This window comes from Gymnoscopelus microlampas, assembly GCF_963454915.1.
Source record: "Gymnoscopelus microlampas genome assembly, chromosome: 5".
In the NCBI taxonomy this organism is placed as follows: Eukaryota; Metazoa; Chordata; class Actinopteri; order Myctophiformes; family Myctophidae; genus Gymnoscopelus; species Gymnoscopelus microlampas.
In genome coordinates this window covers 56134046-56158528 of record NC_139942.1, presented here as the reverse complement: position 1 = coordinate 56158528, position 24483 = coordinate 56134046, and the positions used below count along the sequence as shown (strand labels likewise).

The following is a 24483-nucleotide window of genomic DNA, read 5'->3' as shown; positions in this document are numbered from 1 at the left end:
ATCAGTACACTATTGTAGCAATAGTCTGTTACAAGTGCGAGTTCGGTATTGAAAATGTACTTGAGTAACAGTACAAAAGTATTGGTGTCAAAACGTACACTTAATGTACCAACATTCAAAGTATTCATCATTATGCAGACGGTCCCATTGAACACGTTTTCAAATGGAAAAAAATGGATAAAACATCTTTTGAAAATAGCAGATCTACAAGCTCACAATGCGATGCATTGTGAGCTTGCAGATCTGCTATTTTCAAATTGCCGAAATGTATACAGTATAGGGTTGAAGTGGTTAATGTATGTTTTGTAATAATAATCACAATCTACTTGTAGTAGAGTAAAAAGTTCAATATTTGCAGTCAGTGTAGTGAGTAGTAAAGTAGAAGTGGAAGTACTGACATTTGGAAATACTGCATCCAGTAAAGTAATCAATACCTCCAAATTGTACTTATGTGCAGTATTTGAGTACATCTTGTCACGGGGCAACCCGTGCACTATACACACAGATACACGGGTTAAGGACAGTGCACGTACGTGAGCGCGCGCACACACACACACACACACACACACACACACACACACACACACACCACACAGCTGTGTCCGATTAATAATCAAGACCACCGGCCGGTTTGGAAGTAACTGTTTGAAGTGACTGTGGGTTGCGTTGCAGATATGTCCTAACATAATATCAATACTATAATGTCAATACCGTTCAGTGGTGGAAAAAGTACTCAGATGTTTTATTTAAGTAAAAGTATCAATACTGCAATGTAGAAGTACTCTGGTACAAGTACAAGTCCGGAATTAAACATTTACTTCAGTAAAAGTACAAAAGTATCAGTATCAAAATGTACTTAAAGTACCAAAAGTAAAAGTACTAAAAACTTTGAAAATAGACGATCTACAAGCTCACAACGTGTCGCGATGCGACACATTGTGAACTTGTAGATCTGCTATTTTCAAATAGCCATATGTATAAAATTGGGCTGGAGTGGTTAATGTATGTTTCATAAAAGTTTTCAAATAATTGCAGTGGAGTAAAAGTACAATATTTGCCTCGGAGATGTAGTGGAGTAGAAGGGAAATACTCAAGTAAAGCACAAAGACCTCAACATTGTACAGTACTTAAGCAAATGTACTTAGTTACTTTCCACCACTGATACTGTTGAATGTGTTACACACTTCAATGAATGAAGGAGTCCATATCAGTGTGATTTAAGTTCATCTTTTTTACTGCAACAAGACAGTTTAAAACACAAACATGAATTAGACACGTTTCTGTCCAGTCTGGTTCATTGACAGGATGTACTAGGTCATTCTCTTTGACTGACAGTTATACTGTAATTGGACATACTGAATCATACATAAACAGAAATAACATCACATTCATACAAAAATCAGTTTTACACAAAATAACATCAATGGCACCAAATAGTTCTGTTGCAAATTAGTATTACTATTATTGTGGGGTAGAATTAATTAATTATTCACAGCTAGAGTCACACAGTAGCACAGAGGAAGCTCCACAAATCATGTTCAACCCAGATTTGGCTCAAGGGAATGAACTCGTTCTCATGCTATTCATCAAACATGTGGAAAGCCCTACCAAAAGGAGTAAAGGAGTGTAAAACCCTACTCACTTTCAAAACTGCCCTAAAGATACACCTTCAGGAGGCTGCAATTCAAAAATGGCCCCTGTCCAAGTCCTAACCTACCCCATGTTTGTAGTCCTAACCTACCCCTCCCACCCTCTCTCTTCTTTTGTACATATTTTTCTCTCTTCATACCAGTAACCTGTAAGCTGATTGTATGACATTCTGTATAGTAGTGTGTATATCTGTCTGTCTCTTATGTCATCATGATGTGTGTGCATGGGGATCTCATCTTAAACAAGCTCAGTGCTTAATGAGTCTTATTCCAGTTTAGTAGACCTTGTATTGTATATTTGTACTTCCATGTACTGTTATGTACTATTCTCATGTCTTACTAAATAAAGTACATCAATCAATCAAGCAGCTTGGGGCCGCTGTAGTCACTACCTGAAGTTAGCTTTAGCTGCTAAGCTAGTAGGCTAAGCTAAGCTGCCAGCATGGAGGACAATTACTACCAAACAAACATTGTGGAGTCAAAACGGCCAACTTTTCCACCATCAAAATACCCCCTGGTCATATTCTACTTCATATGTCTCAGTTAACCCACTTTATCATATCTCACCTGCAACAAGACAGTTTAAACACATAAACATCAACTTCTCTTTGACTGACAAAAATAAACAACCAAGTATAGCTCAATAAACACAACAATAGGGGGTGGCTTAGGCTTATCCCACAAATGCATTCACAAATGCACAAATGATACACAAAAGACTTTACAGGGGTAAAACATTCAGTTTATTGTAACCTGTGTTAAAAGGAGTTGATGCTCATTGTTTGTCACCTGTAACTCCTCTGCAGTGCTGGCCCTCTCTGGGTGGAATGAGGAACTGACAAACAGAGCAGGAACAAACCATTCAGCTTAAGTAGGGGAGTGCCCAAGTGGAAGGTACCATGTACTGCAGAGGAGGAGGGGTGTTTCACAATGTGAAGTCAATTCAAACACAAAATGGTGTTTAGTTTAAAAGTTTAATATCCATGTATGTGTTGGGTTATTCATGAGATATTTGTCAGCTTGTAGATAAGCTATTTTTGAAGGTTAATTGGTTCCTCTGTTTGTGTCCTATAAAAAGTTTTGCATTAAGAATTTCCTAAGTTCTCTATGTTTGTGTTTTTGACCATTGTTATTTTTTGCTATTCGAATATCTGTGTTTGCACTGTACAAAGCTGCACTGCAGTTTGGTGAGGGAGAAGTGGGAGAAATAAAAACCCCAAAATAGCATCTCTGACTGTTTTTGGAGCCTTGACCTCCAGTCAACTTTACACATGTACTTAGTTAGTTTACACACACTTTGAAGCATTTATTTTTGGGGAAAAGTAGTAGAACCATCCATAGAATGATGGTTCTAAAAGCAGTAGAACCATCCATAGAATGATGGTTCTAACAGCAGTAGAACCATCCATAAAATGATGGTTCTGTAAAGTGAACCAACAGTTATGGAATAAAAACGACCCTGGGGTGACGGGGTCTTATCGGTTAAAATGACACAGGTGCGTTCCAGGATTGAAAGGGTTAAAAGCAACAGTTTTGGACGTGCAAGGCTTCTGTCCGACGGTGATGATGTCATGGTGTGATGGATCTTTACTTTCCAGTGTCTCGTTGGATCTTCTTTTGTAATTACCCAGTACCTAAAACACTCAGCGTTGGAGTAACATGTTTTTTGCTGTGTCATCATTCCCAGGAACTGGTGGATCTGGGAAATTAGGCTGTGAAAAAAGGCAAGGCAGTGTAATTGCTAGCCGTAATGTAATTAAGCACAAGTACTTCAACTTATCTTTGATACTGCCCGGGGAAATCACAGTTTTTAACACCTGTATGAAAGAATTGAGAACCATTTTTGGGTAGATACATAAATGATGAGCCATGGGAAATTACGGCTTGTCTTTTGTTCTCCACACAACTAACAATACCACTTCAGACAGAAGAAATATAACTTTTTCACTAATTCAATTCAGCCTCTTTAATCCATTCAATACGGGAACGCATCTGTGTCATTTTAGATTTCTTGGGCTACTCAAAAAAAATAGCAGATCTACAAGCTCATAGTGCGGCACCGAGTGCTGCTATTTTTTGGAAAATCATGGAAAATCTTTGCTTCTGCATGGGGGGTCCGCGGCCGAATACATATCATTTTGGGGGGTCCTTGACATGGAAAAAGGTATGAGCACCACTGATATTGTAGCAACATACGTAAAACAGAAAAAAAAACTGTTAGGATTTAGAAGACATTCCCAGAAGCAAAGATTTGAGTAAAAAAAAAATCGCTTTAAAAAACATATACAGTAGCCTATGTATAAACAACATATTCGCAAGATATGCACAAAATAGCAGATCTACAAGCTCGTAGTGCAGCACTCGGTGCCGCGCTACGAGCTTGTAGATCTGCTATTTTTGAATAGCCAGTATAAAATAATGGTGGTTACACAGATTTGAATGGGTTAAAACTCCTGTAACGTCTTTCGTTATGTGCGCTATATTGTTTATATGTTGAGATCGTCTGCAGTCATCATTTTAGTCGTATATCTCAAGGAGAACATTGTCTTGTAGGTTTTTCTCATGGATTGCAGTGCAGTGTGGAGCTCTTCTATTCTGGGACAAACTGATTCCACTGCTATTTGCTGTTGCCTCATCATCCCAGCGCTATTTTCAACCATGCTGCACGCAACATGTATATTTTTACACCCGCTCATATTGACACAATATCAGAACCGTCTTCCTGTTTCTTTCCTTTTCTATGCTTTCCTCCTTTCTTGAAACTCTGCAAATAATGCTGGCAGCCTCTACAAAGAATTTCACCCACTTTTTCACCCGGGGGGGGGGGGGGGGGGGGGGGGGAGAAGTACCAAAAGAAAACAAGAAAACAAGAGACTAATTATCTCCATATTTACAAATGGTACCAGAGATAAGATATAAAGGTGTGTAAGCATAGCAGCATATGTATATTACTGTGCATGATAAACTTGATATTGAATGAATTGATATACTACAGTATTTTAGCCAACTGTTAGAATAGTGTGACAATAATAGATGCTGGGGTTCAAGTGGCTCAAGCCTGCAGGGTTCTTTGTTTTTTATACTGTATTTAATTTAGAGCCATCAGTGTCCCTGAGGGACTTTGTGTCCTAACAGAGACCTGAGCTGAAATGACACTTTTTACCCAGGGTGGGAAAAAATAGCTTGTATTTAAATAAGCCTAATTTACTCTGTCAAGATGGTTATGGCCTGTGGTGACAAGGCTATATTTATATAAAAGACAAAGTGAACCGTATTAAAATAATAATTATCAAACAATATTTCACCATATGAAATTAAACACAAATATCACAATAGTTAAATATGTATTGACTTGAATACAACGTTTCTAAATGTGTGTGTGTGTGTGTGTGTGTGTGTGTGTGTGTGTGTGTGTGTGTGTGTGTGTGTGTGTGTGTGTGTGTGTGTGTGTGTGTGTGTGTGTGTGTGTGTGTGTGTGTGCGCGCGCGCGCGCGCGCGTGCGTGCGTGCGCGCACGTTGCCATTCTCTCTCTGAAAAGACAGGGAGACAAATGTGTGCATTAACAATTTTCCTGTGTTTCCTCTGGTTTGTTTCTATTGGCTGAACCTAGCTGGACCTCCCGCCTTATCAGTTAAAAACACTTAACATCAAGTCAAGCTCCCAGTGTTCCATTACATTACATACATTCCAGTGAGACGCATGCATCAATATCTCAGCACCGCCAAAACACTCACGCTCACTGTTGCTCCGCACAAAATCACATTATCACAGAGCCACCGAAACCAGAGACACACACAGTGGTGTGTGTGTGGTGGTGGACAAAGTACTCAAATGTTTTACTCAAGTAAAAGTATCAATACTGCAATGCAGAAGTACTCTGTTACAAGTAAAAGTCTGGGGAAAAAAATAGTACTTGAGTAAAAGTATGAAAGTATTGGTATCAAATGTAATTATAGTACCAAGTAAAAGTACACAAATGTTTGAAAATAGCAGCTCTACATGCTTGGCTATTTTCAAATAGCCTATGTATAAAACAGGCTAAAGTGGTTAATGTATGTTTTATAATGTACTATATCTGTAAAGTAACTAGTAACTAAAGTTTTCAAATAATTGTAGTGGAGTAAAAGTACAATATTTGCCTCTGAGATGTAGTGGAGTAGAAGTAAAAGTACTGAAAATTGGAAATACTCCAGCAGTGTAAATGTACTTCGTTACTTTCCACCACTGGGTGGTGAGAGATGTGTAGCTTTAGCTATGGGATGTCAGAACCATGAAGCCCCACCCCTCCGGTTTCTGCTGTTGAAATATGATGAGCTAAAATGGGAAATGGAAGAAAAAGGAGAGAGAGGGTTGAGCCCAGCTTTAGTTTCTTTTCGAGTAATGAGAAACAGTATTGCGGTCGCTGTTTTAACCCAATCAATCCGGGAAGGCATCTGTGTGTCATTTTAGGATATCTTTGAGTTATTAAAAAACAGATAGCAGATCTACAATCTCATAGCGCGGCACCGAGTGCCGCGCTATGAGATTGTAGATCTGCTAAAAATTGTGAAAGTGATCTGAACAGTTTTTTTTTTTAAAGTGTGTGAAATCTTTGAATAGAATTATACATTTTCTAAAGCGATCATGTTTAACTCAAATCTTTGCTTCTGGGGGGTCCCTGGAACAAAACATTTTGAGATGGGGGTCCGTGGCCAAATACATATCATTTTGGGGGTCCTTGAGAACCACTGATATAGGAACATCCGTTTTTCAAAAAACTGTACGATTTAGAAGACATTTGTAGAATCCCCCAGAAGCAAGGATTTGAGTTAAAAACGTATATATAAATATATATATTTAAAGATTTGCACACATGTTCATGATTTTTCAAAAAGCTCAAAGCGCGGCACTTGGTGCCGCGCTTTGAGCTTGTAGATCTGCTATTTTTTTTTAACAGCCAAATAAATCTAAACATGACACAGATGCGTTCCCGGCGTTACTGGGTTAAATCGAGAGCAGTGCCATCGGAAATGCATTAGTGGTGTTATTACGGCCCTTTACTTACAGTGTGTGTAATCTGTTACACATCCCACACGCCGAGGCCTTTTTATGTCGGACGGACGGACGGATGGTTGAATAATGCATGGCCTTAAAAAACATGACACAAAAGGCCCAGGTGATCACAATGGGCCATGTCCTCCCAGCCAATGTAATACCTCAGCATTATTCATCTTTCCCCTTTCAGGCCCTGGGATGCATGAGGCACAATGGGAAAATGTTGCCGAACCTCCACAATAAGGTAAATAAAAAGAATACTGATGAGTTTCAACAGAACGGTACGTAGCGTGAAAGAAGAAGGAGAAAAAAAAGGAAGAAAACAGAATACCCGGCATTAATGTCGAACACATCTCTGGCAGCTTTAACAAGAAGTGCTTGCATGACTAAATATGACATCCAACAATTATCTTATTCTCCGGAGCTTCCAAGGCAGGTGAGCTGTCAGAGTGCCTCACACACACACACACACACACGCACACACACACACACACACACACACACACACACACACACACACACACACACACACACACACACACACACACACACACACACACACACACACACACACACACACACACACACACACACAGCTTTGTGGAATATGACAGGCTACCAGAGCAGAATGAGAGCAAAAAATATATATATATAGATATATAGACTGTGACACAATAAACCGACACGAAACAAAGGACTTTGAAGAAACAACAAAGATTAATGAAGAGAAAAAGGCAGAGAGACAAAGAGTCAAAGGAATGCAAGACCAGCAAGAGGCCGGAGTGACAAGCCAGACAAAGTAAAAAAAAAAAAAGAGAAGACGACAGAAGAAACCGATGTAAACAAGGAAAAGAGCAAGAGAATCAGAGACAGAGATCAGACAGGGACAAATAAAGACAGTCAGGCACAGAGACAGAGGCAGAGATTAACCCATTGAGACCTGAAGCCGATTCTACATGTCTCCTAAATCTCAACAGTTTTCTGAAAAACGTATGTTTCTATATCGGTGGTGCTCAATCTTTTTCATGTCAAGGACCCCCAGAATTATATGTATTTGGCCGCGGACCCCCATCAAAATATTTTGTTCCAGGGACCCCCAGAAGCAAAGATTTGAGTTAAAAATGTTCGCTTTAAAAATATATATATTCAAAGATTTGCACACATTTTCACGATTTTTCAAAAATAGCAGATCTACAAGCTCATAGCGCGGCACTCGGTGCCGCGCTATGAGCTTGTAGATCTGCTATTTTTGAATAGACCAAAGTGTAAAATAATGCTTTTTAGCTCAAATCTAAAAATGACACAGTTCCAGGTCTTAATGGGTTAAACAGGGACAAATAAAGACAGTCAGGCAGGCAGAGACAGAGACAGAAATAGAAGCAGGGAGGCATGCCTCTGCCCTGTAACCATGGTTCAGTGGTGCAGGGGACACTGTCTCCTTTCTCATAAATGTCACTGTAATGCAGTGAGCGTGAGCCAACTTCAAACCCTCACATCAGTTCACTTAAAGGGCAAGACCACTGTGGTAGAGGTTTGGGTTGTGTAGTTACCTTGCCCTGATGTAACTCCAAAGGTGGACAAGAAATCAAAAATAATTGCTCCATTGATTAGAAATTGATCATTCAAATTGACTTACATTGTACGCTGAAACATCTCTCAAAGTCAGTCTTTTAGCATATACACAAACATTCAGACCATATAGAACAGTGGTTCTCAATCTTTTTCATGTCAAGGACCCCCAAAATGATATGTATTTGGCAGCGGACCCCCATCCAAAAATATTTTGTTCCAGGGACCCCCAAAAGCAAAGATTTGAGTTACAAATGTTCGCTTTAAAAAATATATATTGAAAGATTTGCACAAATGTTCAAGATTTTTCAAAAATAGCATATATACAAGCTTGTATATCTGCTATTTTTGAATAGCCAAAGTATAAAAGGTTAAAATTATTCTGATGCTATATTTACACATTTTTCTGGGTACCCTCTGGAACCCCCTCAAGTACCCCTGGGGGTCCCCGGACCCCACTTTGAGAACCAATGATATAGAACATCGCCAAAGCCACTACTGTTTGTTTTTTTAATAGAAATGTCAACATCCTGCTGATTTTACTATTTGAAGATCAAGATCCGGATCCACTGATCCAGTTCGGGTTTTCTTCTTAACACATGGGGTGCCAGAATTTTATAATAACAGAATACGTTCGGTGCCTGGAATCTCACCGTTGCGTTCCATTGTGCTGTTTAAAGCTGTAGACTCCATGACGAGCGATCCATGAAAAAAAAAAGCATGCCTCCATTTTGCCCGATGGGCCTGGCTAACGGCTGGAACGATAACATCTTTCACGCGTGTCACAATAGCAAAGCGATCGCGGATACAAAATTAGCCGTTTTCCCCAACGTAAAAAGTTTCGGAGTTATAGGGGTTTTAGAGAAGGAAATAGAACGGACGCGGATGGGAGCCATGTTTTTGACACGATGATCCATCTGTCCCTTCCTTCTCAGAATCCTAGGGTGATTCCAGAGCTGCTCTAGCCCCTCCCGCGTGGAAATAAACGAAAAAACACAAAAAGATAAAACAAAAAACGTATATATACCTTTTTGGCACTCCACGGGTGTATTTGCAAAAAGGTATATATACGGTTTTGGCACTCAATGTGTTAATAAAAATCTCAAAATCAAGTCAGCGATGACGCTAAGGAACAACTTGGTCGACCGTAATGTTGTGAGTTTGTGTTGGCCGCAATTAATTATGCTTCGAGGGGGCAGATGTGTGCTGAGCAGTGAGAAGTGCTACGGACTGCGTGAAGTAATTGAGCGCGTTGTGGCTTGTGTTGTTAGTGACATTGATATGTTGTTGTTGTTGTGTTTAGTCCGACACAGTGACACGGGGAAATTATGGGTTTTGGTTTGTGCAATGTATTATAGGATGAGGAGATATTTTGATCAATTTCTAATCAATGGTTTGATACTTTTACTTAAGTAAAAAATGTGAGTACCTTTTCCACCAGTGAACATTTCTCATGGACAGGCCACACATGCAGGTGTGCACGGACACACTAAATGAGTGCTGTGCAGACCACCTAGGCGGACATCTGCTCCGCAATAGGCCTAGTACACGCGGACCCCAAGGCGAACACTGAGCAGACATCTGCCTGGGTCCACGTGCACTATACGTGCACACCGTGGTAGTTTATATGGCCGATTATAAATCGAGTTTATGAACCGGAATTAATTAGCTGAGAAACACTCCTCACAGGACCAGTATCATGACCTATTAAATGCATCTCTTATTCCCCCAAGATACTTTTATACAGTTTGTTTTAGGAGAGGACATTAACGTTTGAGGCTTTTCTTCCATAACAATGTTGGAAATTATCCCACACAGCGCTGGGTCTGAGCACAAGTTGCACTGCTCGGTAATTAACCCATTAAGACCGGGAACGCAGCTGTGTGTAATTTTTAGATTTATTTGGCTATTTTTTGGGGGGAAATCGTGAAAATGTGTGCAAATCTTTGAAAGTATATACTTACATTTTTAACTCAAATCTTTGCTTCTGAGGGGTCCCTGGAACAAAATATTTTCAGATAGGGGCCAAATACATATCATTTTGGGGGTCCTTGACATGATTTTTTTTGAGAACCACTGATATTATATCAACATAGGTGTTTTCAGAAAACTGTTAGGATTTAGAAGACATTTGTAGAATCCCCAGAAGCAAAGATTTGAGTAAAGAAATGTTTGTTTTAAAATAAATATCTTCAAAGATTTGTACACATTTTCATGATTAAAAAAAATAATAGCCAAATACATCTTAAGATGACACAGATGCGTTCCCGGTCTTAATGGGTTAAATAATTTGATTGGTCATGATTGAATCCACCCACTAACACACACCCAGTGGCAATATGTTTAGCCTATAATCCAACCTGTATAGTTCATGCTCCTTTCCCTAAAATAGGGCCTCTTGTTAGCACCACACATATTAATATTATTACAGTCACATTGGGGATTATAGGGAGTTGGTACAATGTGTCTGTTTCAGAAACTCCATGAGCAACATATATACACCCTAACACACACACACACACACACACACACACACACACACACACACACACACACACACACACACACACACACACACACACACACACACACACACACACACACACACACACACACACACACAGCAAACTAGCCCCAGGTAGAATCATTTCACCCTGTTCTGGGTCATAGATTTCACAAAGTAATCTTGAATGCTTGCAACCCCCTGGTGTGTGTGTGTGTGTGTGTGTGTGTGTGTGTGTGTGTGTGTGTGTGTGTGTGTGTGTGTGTGTGTGTGTGTGTGTGTGTGTGTGTGTGTGTGTGTGTGTGTGTGTGTGTGTGGGGGGGGTTAGGTCAGCACTAGAGGAGACAGCGGATACCCAGGACAGCAATATGCTGCTGTCCTGAACTGCCACAGCAGTGGCGCCATTCGTGCTAAGAAGGGGGAGGTGTTTCAGCAAAGGGAACAGCGAGTCTACGATACATCTAGTCCTTTGTAATCAAATCTAATGTTGTAGTATGGCTGATTTCAATTCATGTAAGCTAAATATAGTAGTACGATGATAATCGATTATCAAACCACTATTCGACCACTGTACATCAAAGTCGATTATGATTTTTTTCAGTGGCTTTTCTACAGCAGTCACACAGCTGTGAGCTCTGGTGTTGGTAGTTTTCCTAATCCATTCATGGTTGATTGTTGTCAAATCATTTCATACTGTATGTGAGGTTGTGCCTATAGGGCTGTCCCCTAAAAGTCGACGCGTCAGGCGAGGAGCCTGACGTCGACTCGCATTCCTTGAGTCGAGTTGGCAATGCCATGGGCCAAAAAAATAAAATACAAAATAGTGTTTTTTCTAAAAAAACATTTTTCTTATAATCAAATCAATTAATCAAATACTTATAGGTCGAATAATTTGAATGCTAAAAATCACCATTCGTGAATGCCCTACCACAATGATGTGTTTATGTTGTCGTCTATACCAGTGGTTCTGAAACTTTTTCATCTCAAGGACCCCCAAATTGACACTTATTAGCCCGCGGACGCCCATTTCAAAATGTATGCCAGGGACCCCCATAATAGAAGATTTTTCACTGCCAGCTACCAGTGATTCTCAACCATTTTCATTTCAAGAGGACCCCCAATTTACATGCAGAGTGTACAAATGGAACCAAATGGACCCTAACGGGTCCATTTGGTTCCATTTGTACACTCTCAGAGTTACAGACGCACAAGGGTCCATTTGGTTCCTAACTATCCTCCATTTAGCTGGGGACCCCCTGGAACCCCCTCAGGTACCCCTGGTACCCCACTTTGAGAACCAATGGTCTATACAAAGTAAAAGCCCTTGGCAACACGTGCAGCATGAACCTACAGGTATATACACTACATCTTGATTATGGTACAACCACTGTTAGAGTTCCTGTTCCTGTTGTAGAGGATCCTGTGAAGGAATGTATTTTTCTTCCTCCAGTAAGGGATGTGTGTACAATACAGTAGTACAGTACAGTACATCTCTGTGCCGTGGGGCATGTGGGTTTTTATCTGGCTGTGGATGGCAGCCAAAAAAGCCCTAGTACCCCCCCCCCCCCCCCCCCCCCCCCCCTGCTCCCCCATTAACCCTTTCAGACCGGGGAAGAGTCTGTGTCTTTTTTAGGTTTCTTTGGGCTATTCAAAAAATAGCAGATCTACAAGCTCATAGCGCGGCACCGAGTGCCGCGCTATGAGCTTGTAGATCTGCTAAAAGATCTGCTAAAATTTAAAAAGATCATGAAAATTTGAGCAAATCTTTGAATATATATATTTTTCAAAGCAAACATTTTAACTCAAATATTTGCTTCTGGATGGATTCTACAAATGTCTTCTAAATCCTAACAGTATTCTGAAAAAACATATTTGCTATAATATCAGTGGTTCTCAAAAATTATATGGCCGTGGACCCCCGTCTGAAAATATTTTGTTCCGGGGACCCCCAGAAGAGTCAAAAATGTTCGCTTTAAAAAAAATATATTCAAAGATTTGCACACATTTCCAGGATTTTTCTGATAATAGCAGTTATACAAGCTCATAGCGCGGCACTCGGTGCCAAAAAAAAAAAAAATGACACAGATGCGTTCCCGGTCTTAAAGGGTTAAGAGGTGACTTCTCTCTCTGTCGGTGCTATCCCTGCAGACGCTGCCTGGTTACCAGGAATGTGGAACACCTGTGCTGGCCGGGCAGAGGAACCTATTTAAGAGGTTGTGCTGCAGAGTGCTGGTGTTTGCTTGTTCTCATGAGAATTACACAGTTTTATGTCTCACTTTGTCCGGACGTATGTTTCTGTTCCAGCCACCTGACTTTTTTTTGTATGTCGTTCCACTTTTGTGGGGTGATGATTAGCTTTTGTTTGAAATGCTCCGCACTAAGATCATTAGAGTGTTTTGTTCCCAGTTAAGATTTAAGCCAGTAAGACCGGCAAAGAATTTTAACCACTTTTTTACCATTATACTTGGGATATTCAAAAATAGTAGATCTACAAGCTCATAGCGCGGCACCGAGTGCCGCGCTATGAGCTTGTATATCTGCTATTTATTTATTTCAAATCTTGAAGATTTATGCAAATTTCATTTTTTAAAGCGAACATTTTTAACTCAAATATTTGCTTCTGGGGATTCTACAAATGCCTTCTAAATCCTAGCAGTCAAAACAAAACTTTTGTTGCAATAATATCAGTGGTTCTCAAACTTTTTTTCATGTGAAGGACCCCCAAAATGATATGTATTTTATGATATGTATTTGTCCCCCCCATCTCAATTTTATTTTGTTCCAGGGACCCCCAAAAGCAAAGATTTGAGTTAAAAATGTAGACATATTTCAAAGATTTGCACACATTTTCACCATTTAAAAACATAATAAAAAGCTGATCTACAAGCGTGTAGATCTGCTATTTCTGAATAGCCAAAGACATCTAAAGTGACACAGATGCGTTCCCGGTCTTAATGGGTTAAATTATACAGTGGAAGTTTTTCTCTCTCAGCTGGCTGCACACGGACAGGGGGGGGTCTTTCAGGAACTCGTTTTTTGGCTCTTGACCTTGTTTGTCGCTAAGCAGTTTGCTCTAGCGCCCTTTTAGAGAGACTTTGGTGTTAATTTGTGTGGGAGGAGAACCTTAACGCTGGAAACCTTTTCAAATTGCCTTCCAAGACTCTCTCACCCCGGCAGAGCTTGAATCACCGGCACTGCAATCATTCAGTAACTGAGGGTTTTGAACAAGGGGATAATTTGACATAATGGACCCTCGACTCCGCATTATTACAATCACAGTCCCTTTGTGTCCTGCGGTGACTCTTTTTAATGCCGTGTCGTGTCTGAAGGGCTGCCTTTTCCACATGGTGTAAGCTGAATCAAATAAAAACGTTATTTATAAAGCATACAATTAAAACATGTTTCGGGTGAAAAGGAGTTACAATGCTCAAGTCAACTAAAAGACTAATATAATAAAGACATTATACATAATTTATCTGCAGCGCAATGATACTAATCTGCAAGGTTTGATTTGTTGGGGGGGGGGCAATCCATGCCTCTGCTTTTCATATTGTCTCGCTGGTCATTCATTATTAGGGGGTTTGTTTTTTGTTGTTCAGCCTGTACATTGAAACTATACACACTACAGGATGCCAGGTCAACAATGACCTGGCATCTGTCTACATAACATGCTATCAAAGTTACATTTTAGCCTTTGCATAAAGGTGGTCAAGGCTAGGACTAAGTGCTACAGGCTGAGGTGGAGTCTGAAGAGGTGAGTCTTCAGATTACGGCAGAAGATTGGGAGTGAGTCTGCAGTTGGGGAGTTCATTCCATAGTTTGGGACAGTACGTGGTTCTCAAACTTTTTCATGTCAAGCACCCCCAAATTGACACTTATTAGTACGCGGACCACCATTTGAAAAGATATGCCAGGGACCCCCATAAGAGAAGATTTTTTTTACGGCTCTAGCAGTGATTCTCAATCATTGTAATTTAAGGACCCACCCCCCCCAGTTTGACATGCATTTAGGCTACGGACCCCCATTTAATGGCATTTCTATCTCTGGGACCCCAATTCATATTGTAAAATCAATGTTAATTTAACTCTGAGAGTGTACAAATGGAACCAAATGGACCCGTTAGGGTCCATTTGGTTCCATTTGTACACTCTCAGAGTTACAGACCCATAAGGGTCCATTTGGTTCCATTTGTACACTCTCAGAGTTACACACCCATAAGGGTCCATTTGGTTCCTATAAATCATTTAGCTAGGGACCCCCTGGTATCCCCTCAAGTACCCCCGGGGGTCCCCGGACCCCACTTTGAGAACCAATGGTTTGAGAGCCAGGAGGGAGAAGAGTCTGGGACGTGTGGAGCGTTTCTGTCTCGGAAAGGGAGCTAGTACAAGCTCACAACGCATCACACCATGACACGTTCCACGTCGAGAGAACACAGAAGTACTATATCAATTTAATAGAGTGCGATATTGCATATTGTTTCATAATGCAGTATATTTCTACAGCGTGGTGTCGGAGGGGCCAGCTGTCTAGAGCAGAATGGGGTCCTTGATTGGTTCCAGGGGGTCCCTGTTCAAATTAGTAGTTCATTTAACTCATTTTTAATTCACTTGAAATGATCACAACACAAAAACCTTTCTAGTTTCAACATCCCCACTATGAATCCATTTATAATGTACAATTGTGACATTTAGACAATTTAATTTAATTTAATTTAAACCAAAACGTCTTGTAATATGCGGGACACTAGTAGAGAATCATTTCAAAGTTTAAAAACTTCTGTTCTAAGGCATTATTTGTCTGTATCTCTGTCTGCATCTCTGTCTGTATCTCTGTAACATCACAGTAAAGTGTGGATTAAATACATATATTGTAGATTCGTGTAAATCCTTTAAAGACAATGGCTTTCCTCTGTAATAATCCATTTATTTGAGAAAAACGTGGTCCTCTAAAGATTATCCACCAGATCAAAAAGAATAGGAACACTGACGTGTTTGTATTCTATCTGTGCACGGCTGCAGAATATTGATCAGCTCTGTGTTTGTTGCTTTCTATGTAGCCTTGTGTGAACGACGACTCATGAGATTAACTCTAGTTTCTTTTCTTTTTTAAGCCTTTAAGACCTGGAACGCATCTGTGTCATTTTTTTGATTTTTAACTACTTTAACCATTATCTGTGGCTATTCAATAAATAGCAGATCTACAAGCTCATAGCACGGCACCGAGTGCCGTGCTATGAGCTTGTATATCTGCTATTTAAAAAAAAAAGAATCTTGAACATTTGTGCAAATCTTTGAATACTTATACAATATATTTTTTTAAAAAGAACATTTTTAACTCAAATCTTTCTAAAAAATGTCTTCTAAATCCTAACAGTTTTCTGAAAACAATTATGTTACTATATATATATAAATCAGTGGTTCTCAAACTTCTTTCATCTTTCATTATCCCCCAAAATGATATTTATTTGTCTGCGGACCCCCATCTAAAAATATGTATGTTCCAGGGACCCCCAGAAGCAAAGATTTGACAAAAACAATTATATAGGCTATATATTCAAAGATTTGCATACATTTTCATTGTTTCTTTTTCCTCAAAAATATCAGATCTACAAGCTCATAGCGCGGCACTCGGTGCCGCGCTATGAGCTTGTAGATCTGATATTTTTGAATAGACAAAGACATCTTAAAATGACACACAGATGCGTTCCCTTCCTGGTTTTAAAGGGTTAAGCCTTTATACAGAGCCTGAGATTGAAGGAGCATTCATGCTATTTTTTCGGCAGCATCCCGCGCTTCAAGTGGGAGTTTAAGTGTTTTGGTGACGGGCTCTGTGATGGTAATTGTTGACAGAAAGGAGCAGGTTATTCACTGTGATGCTGTTCCAGGGGAATTCTATTCACTCTGAAGCACTTTTATTCTAATAGTCTGGGACAAACTCCCTCCCCAATGCAAGGGGACCAGAAAGCATTAAACTGTGAATGTTTAATCCATTAAGAACGGGAAAGCATCTGTGTCATTTTAAGATTTATTTGGCTATTCAAAAATAGCAGATCTACAAGCTATTTTTTTTTTTTTTAAATCGTGAAAATTTGAATATATATATATTTTTTTAAAGCAATTTGTTTTACTCTAATCTTTGCTCCTGGCGGGGGTCCCTGGAACAACTGATTTGAAGATGGGGGTCCACGATCAAATACATATAATTGGTCCTTGACATGGAAAAGTTGCACCACTGATATACAGTAGCAACATACTGTTAGGATTTAGAAGACTTTTTTTTAAATATCTGTTGCCGTGGACCCCCCATCTCAAAATATGTTGTTCCAGGGATCCCCCGAAAGTAAAGATATGAGTTACACATTTTCGCTTTAAAATATATATATATTCAAAGTTGTGCACACATTTTCAAAAATAGCAGATCTACGAGCTCATAGCGCGGCACTCGGTGCCGCGCTATGAGCTTGTAGATCTGCTATTTTTGAATAGCCAAAGAAATACAAAAAATGACACAGATGCGTTCCCGGTCTAAATGGGTTAAGGAAAGCAATTCTCCCACGGCACTAAGATGCTTTCAATTTAAATTTTAAGTTGTAGGCTATTACATATAGAGGGGGATTTAAGCCACTTACCCAGACACCTGCTAATCAATCCTTTTCAAATCCACTGGGAGGCCACACCGTTTATTAAACTCTTGTGTGTTGTTTTTACTTATCCACTTTGTGACAATGATGGATTACGTCTATGGAACTTGAAAATAATCTCCGGTCATATCCTTTAAAACTATGCAGCTCTTATTGCTGTCAGTAACTGCTTTATAAATGTATAACATATGTCTAGAGGGCTGCATTTTGCTTCTTTCTTGCCAATGCCTAAGCTGTAACCCTGGGCGCTGTAGCCTACTCTCCCTCTGCCAGCCTGGGGAGAGCCCCGAACTGAGCTCATGCTTCCTTCAATGCATGAGGAGTGAGCAGGGCCGCTTCTTATCACCTAACAGGGGGGAGTTTCCCCGGTAGGACGTAGCGCGTGGAAGGAACACGTTATTCCAACCAGTTGCTTTCCCCTCCATCAGGCGCCCCGGCTGACCAGGGTGAGGCAGTATATATTATATTATCTGAGTCTGTTCACAGTCTTTATTCACATGTATGACTATAAAGTAACACTGAAATTAATGGAGATAAAAAAAGACTTACCTAACCCATTGAGACCTGAAGCCGATTCTACATGTCTCCTAAATCCCAAAGGTTTTCTGAAAAACTTATGTTTCTATATCAGCGGTGCTCAATATTTTTCATGTCAAGGACCCCCAAAATTATATGTATTTGGCCGCGGACCCCCATCAAAATATTTTGTTCCAGGAACCCCCAAGAAGCAAAGATTTGAGTTAAAAATGTTTGCTTTAAAAATATATATATTTAAAGATTTGCACAAATTTTCACGATTTAAAAAAAATAGCAGATCTACAAGCTCATAGAGCGGCACTCGGTGCCGCGCTATGAGCTTGTATATCTGCTATTTTTGAATAATCCAAAGTGTAAAATAATGCTTTTTAGCTCAAATCTAAAAATGACACAGTTCCAGGTCTTAATGGGCTAAACAAGAAAAACATGCTCATCTTTTTGTCAAATATGATATGAAAAATGAAAGTTAAGCAAAATCCATGAAGCTGTTGTGAGCTAATGACTTTGATGTGTAATTTTAATTACACAAGGTCATGAATAAATGATCACCAGCGGCTTTTGTTTGTTTGTTTTGTCAGAAACGCAAATGGAGAACCAATTAACGATCGTTAGCAAAAAACACAATGAATTATCAGTCAGAAAGAGACGGCTACCTTGGGAGAGGACCCACTGGTTGAGTTTGACGTGGTAAAGCACGGAGCGAAGTCTCCAATGCTGGACCAGAGGATAGCCAGACACCTCACTGTAGTTCACCATTCCTGGGGGAGAAAAACATAGACAGATGCATACTTAATTAGTGGATATAGTCTTTGATGCTAGATCAGGGTATACAGCAGTGGTTCTCAACAGTGGTGTAAAGTAACGTACGATTTTGAGGTATTTTTTTTAGTTTTCCCAAATGTCAATACTTTTACTTCTACTCCTCATCTCAGTGGCAAACATTGTACTTTTTACTCAACTACATTTACTTGAAGACTTTAGTTACTAGTTACTTTAACCCATTGAGACCTGAAGCCGATTCTACATGTCTCCTAAATCTCAACAGTTTTCTGAAAAACGTATGTTTCTATATCAGTGGTGCTCAATCTTTTTCATGTCAAGGACCCCCAAAATTATATGCATTTGGCCACGGACCCCCATCAAAATATTTTGTTCCAGGGACCCCCAGAAGCAAAGATTTGAGTGAAAAATGTTCGCTTTAAAAAAATATATATTCAAAGATTTGTACACATTTTCACGATTTTTCAAAAATAGCAGATCTACAAGCTCATAGCGCGGCACTCGGTGCCGCGCTATGAGCTTGTATATCTGCTATTTTTGAATAGCCCAAAGGGTAAAATAATGCTTTTTTAGCTCAAATCTAAAATGACACAGTTCCAGGTCTTAATGGGTTAAATATAATATAATAATTTTTAAAGCAAACATTTGTAACTCAAATCTTTGCTTCTGGGGGGGGGGGGGGGGGGGTCCCTGGAATAAAATATTTTGACATGGGGGTCCGAGGCCGAAATACATTTCATTTTGGGGGTCCTTGACATGAAAAAGTTTGAGAACCACTGCTAAACAGTATCTGCACTGGTAGACAGGACATAATTATGCAGTCTTCTGTGCAACATCAAAGGGGAGCTCAAGACCTAGTTCTTCAGCAACCCCTATATACACACACACACACATTTCATGATATCAAAAATATTATTATGATACGGGACAGAATACTGTGTTTTTTGTGCTAGATCAAAAAAACCTCACTGCTACAGTTTACCAAATACACACAGTAAACATTTGTAATTGTATGATAGTGATAGCAACAACGCATAGCGACGGATGTTGTCTTCAGCGGTATAGATGCTATACCTCGACCTAGTTCAACATATACCTGGAGAAAAGCAGAAAATCCTTGATAAATATTAATAAGACGTGTAATAATGTGACATGGTAGAGGAATGCAGCAAACGCCTCCACGGGTAGATCAAAGAGTAGTCTTGACACACACTGCTTTGCCATATCTACAAAAACACATGGGAGACGATAATATTAATGTGCAATTTATTCATAAGAGTTGACATAGTTGAAGGAAGAGCAAACTTTTACTGACAGATGAAAGGGCAGGGCAACATCTTACCGGTAGTGTGAATTAACTAAGTACATTTACACCACTACATCTCAGAGGCAAATACTATACTTTTACTCCACTAAAATTCTTTGAAAACCTAAGTTACTTCGTAGATTTTGATTATCATTACAAAACATATATTAACCATTTCAGTCGTATATACATTTCGGCCTTTTGAAAATAGCAGATCTACAAGCTCACAATGCGTCACGATGCGACGTGTCGTTCGTTGACGTGGAAACACGGCGAAACATTATTGACCAGCAAAACAACAACTTAACGGCTAAATCAGAAATGGATGTCAAAGGGCAAGCAATGTTTTCTGAAACACATTTCATCTGGATTATAATGATCCCATTTAAATTACAATGCGTGCCAAACACACAGCGTTCTTCATTCATTCAGTCAGAAGACAACCTGGTGCCTCAGCGTAATTAACCACAAAAAGCAGGATGAGAAAACAAACAAGGCTGCAATTTATATCTGCTAAATCTGTCCACGGATTTGTGTCTTTTTCCGTCTCGGTTAGATAAAGCTATCAAAACAATTTTGTATTTCTAAGCAAAGCAATTTATTCAGCCTGGGTATCGACTCAAACTCTCTGAATTAGCAGGGAGACTAGAAAAGTCATTAATGATGTTTGTTTGTTTGTTTTTACTGGAGATAGCGCTATCTAAAAGTTTATATTTTCAACATGACATGCTGAAAATGTAATCATTTAATTTTAATTGGCCATGGTATATGATCCTCTCTGAGTTGTCTGGTGGAGAAGAACTCTAAAACTCCCACGCTATGTTCAGACTATTGGCGACAAAGCAACAGGCTAACAGTGTTGATTTCGTCGACTAAAACTATAACAACATTTTCTCGTCGACTACCTTTTTTCACTGACAAAAACAAAATAAAAATGAATTAAAAACTAAGCTATGATGACTAAAATTAAGACAAAATGTATCGTCAATTTCGTCAACAAATAAAAACTAGACTAAAATGTCAGGGAGGGATCTAGTGGAGAAGAGATCCAGTAGAACTAAAAGACAAGTCATTTCATGTTTGGTTGCGCTCGGGTGTCGCGCTTTGAAAATAGCAGATCTACAAGCTCACAACGCGTCGCAGTGCGACGCGTTGTGAGCTTGTAAATCGGCTATTTTCAGCATGCAACCAAGTGTAAAATCAGCCATTAAGACGCCATCAATGCACCGCCAACATACATTCTAGTCGACTAAATCAACTGTAGATATTTAGTCGACTAAAACTAGAGTGCTTAGCAATCAAATTAATAAAAGGGGCCCAGCTTTAGACCCCTGGGGGACCCCAGTCAACTAGTATAGGGCTTATGTGACCACGCCCTTTTTATTTACCAGGACACTAAGAAAAAATACATCTACAGTTACTTCAGGACCATGGACAGCAGCTACAGTTAATTCAGAACCATGGACAGCAGCTACACAGTTAATTCAGAACCATGGACAGCAGCTACACAGTTAATTCAGAACCATGGACAGCAGCCGCAGACATCTCTGTGCTATGTTGAGGGCTTCCCTGACTGAAGCTGCGTGGAGCTTCAGTCTGACATTGGCTCCTGTGTCGGCGATTACAAGGGGGCGGGGATTTTTTCCCTAAACCAATCACAAGGGATCCCCACCCCCACCTCCACCTCCGAATCTCAATGGACAATGCATTTTGTACCAAATAAATCCTAGATTCACATTTACAACATCCGACCAACTCTCTCACTCTCACTCTCTCACTCTCTCAATCTCTCTCTCTCTCTCTCTCTCTCTCTCTCTCTCTCTCTCTCTCTCTCTCTCTCTCTCTCTCTCTCTCTCTCTCTCTCTCTCTCTCTCTCTCTCTCTCTCTCTCTCTCTCTCTCTCTCTCTCTCTCTCTCACTCACTCACTCACACACAAACAGAAATCGTTCAGGGGACTGCTATCAGAATAGCGTGGCTGAAATATAATTGAACACATATGGGGTGTTTAACACTTCAATTGGCCATAACTCTGAGACCTTTGATCTGATCAGCCCAACATAGGAATAGATTTGAGGGCCGTGCAGCATCATGAAAATCGAGTAATACAACAATTGCTGTAATAGAAAACAAAACAAAACAAAACACCCACACGCATCACTTTCAGCAATGGACAAGTGCTTAGCAATCAAATTAATAAACAAACAAACACATTCAAGTTAAATAATTGCTCTTGTACTGAAATTATATTAATCTTTTTCACAATAATTTAAAAAAAGATGCCTTACTGCATACAGTATAAGGAGTGGACGTAGACTTTATAAATGGCCTGGGCAATATTCTGTGGCAATGTAGGTAGGATAGTATCCTCACATACTGTATGACTGAATATATTGTCTCATGACGCTCCTATACTTTACATTGCTCTTCTTTTACAGCCCCGCTATGTTATCTATATTGATTTGATCAAATTTAACAACCCGTATCCCTGCAGAAAGCAATATGGCCCGTCTCTCCTCTCACCACTACAAGTTGCTCATGTGTCATCATATCATCATAAGTGTATTTTTCATTTCCCATGCTCTCTGCACGGTCCATAAAACGTATGAACGCACGGCGTTCGTCTGAGTCCGCTGATTGACTCCTTCCGAATCATCATTGGCAGCAGCGGCACAACATGAGGACAATGTGTCAATGAAACACAGCCTCCACCAAAACACATCCGTCATCTGTAGCCGCCCGGCGAGTCAGACACACGTCTGGTCAGCATAAAAGATGCAATCCCCAGACAATTATTTATTATAGGCAGTGGTGGAAAAAGTACTCAAATGTTTTACTTAAAGGACGACTTCACCACTTTTCAACATATCTTCATATAATAGGTCCTCACTAATGCTCATGATAAAATGATACAATTTTTTTCTACTTGGTCTGTGTCTCATAGGAGGCCTGTGGACAGTCCAGAAACCCGTCTACCAGTGACATCATCGTTAGGCAGGATTTTTTTTCTCCAAAAAGATTACAATTTTTTTATTCAGATTTTTATTAAGGCGAGAACAATGGGATCTATTATTGCATTGCAACTTTCCAGGAATACAAAGCCTGCAGTTTCTATTAGCTTGGATTCCCCATCGATGATGTCACTGGTAGACAGGTTTCTGAACTGTTTACAGCCCTCCTCTGAGACACAGACCAAGTAGAAAAAAATTGTACCATTTTATCATGAGCATTAGTGAGGACCTATTATATGAAGATATGTTGAAAAGTGGTGAAGTCGTCCTTTAAGTAAAAGTATGAATACTGCAATGTAGAAGTACTCTGTTACAAGTAAAAGTCCGGAATTCAAAATGTACTTGAGTAAAAGTACAAAAGTATTGGCATCAAAATCTACCTAAAGTACCAAAAGCAAAAGCACTAAAATGTTTGAAAATAGCAGATCTACAAGCTCACAACGCGTCGCTTCGCGACGCGTTGTGAGCTTGTAGATCTGCTATTTTCAAATAGCCTAGGTATAAAATAGGGCTAAAGTGGTTAATGTGTGTTTTATAATATAATAATTTATATCTGCAAAGTAACTGGTAACTAAAATGTTCAAATAATTGTAGTGGAGTAAAAGTACAATATTTGCCTCTGAGATGAAATGGAGTAAAAGTAAAAGTACTGGAAATTGGAAATGCTCCAGTAAAGTAAAAATACCTCACAACTGTACTTAAGTACAGTACTTGAGTAAATGTACTTAGTTACTTTACCCCACTGATTATAGGACTATGGAATGTGCACATTCTTAACAAACAAAACGTGGAGGTGAAAATATGAGCTTTGGTCCCTTCTCATCCAATCTCAGCTCAATGCAGAAGTATATTATTATTTTTACCCATTCAAACCGGGAACGCATCTCTGTCGTTTTTAGATGTCTTTGGGCTATTAAAAAAAAATAGCAGATATACAAGCTCATAGCCCGGCACTGAGTGTCGCACTATGAGCTTGTAGATCTACTATTTTTGGGGAAAATCTTGGGAAATCGTGGGTCTTTGAATATATTTTTCAAAGTGAAAATGTGTAACTCAAATCTTTGGGGATTCTACAAATGTCTTCTAAATCCAAACAGTTTTTTGAAAAAGATTACGTTGCTATAATATCAGTGGTTCTCAAAAATGATATGTATTTGGCTGTGGACCCGCATCTCAAAATATTTTGTTCCAGGGAACCCCAGAAGTTGTAACAGTGTTAAAAATGTTCACTTTAAAAAATACATTTTCAAAGTTTTACAAAAAATGCACTATTTTTCAAAAATAGCAGATCTACAAGTTCATAGCGCGGCATAGATCGGCTATTTTCAGCGAATGTATCCCCCCCAGAATAGGGGGGACGCTACAGGGTTACAGGGTAACGTCTACATCCTATCCTATCAGGCTGTATGCAGAGCTGCACAATGGGCTACAGATAGAAATCAGCCCGTCTCTGCCT

General features: G+C 39.6%; 1 protein-coding gene across 1 annotated transcript in view; it reads right to left on the bottom strand.

The window, feature by feature from the left end:
• astn1 (astrotactin 1) overlaps positions 1–24483 on the bottom strand; it is a gene marked incomplete at both ends in the record, with an annotated part of 706990 nt that overhangs the window by 242467 nt on the left and 440040 nt on the right. The window contains one exon of the mRNA XM_084058603.1: positions 18587–18691. Within this exon, the coding sequence (XP_083914729.1) occupies positions 18587–18691 (105 nt within the window). The remainder of the gene's footprint in view (positions 1–18586; positions 18692–24483) is intronic.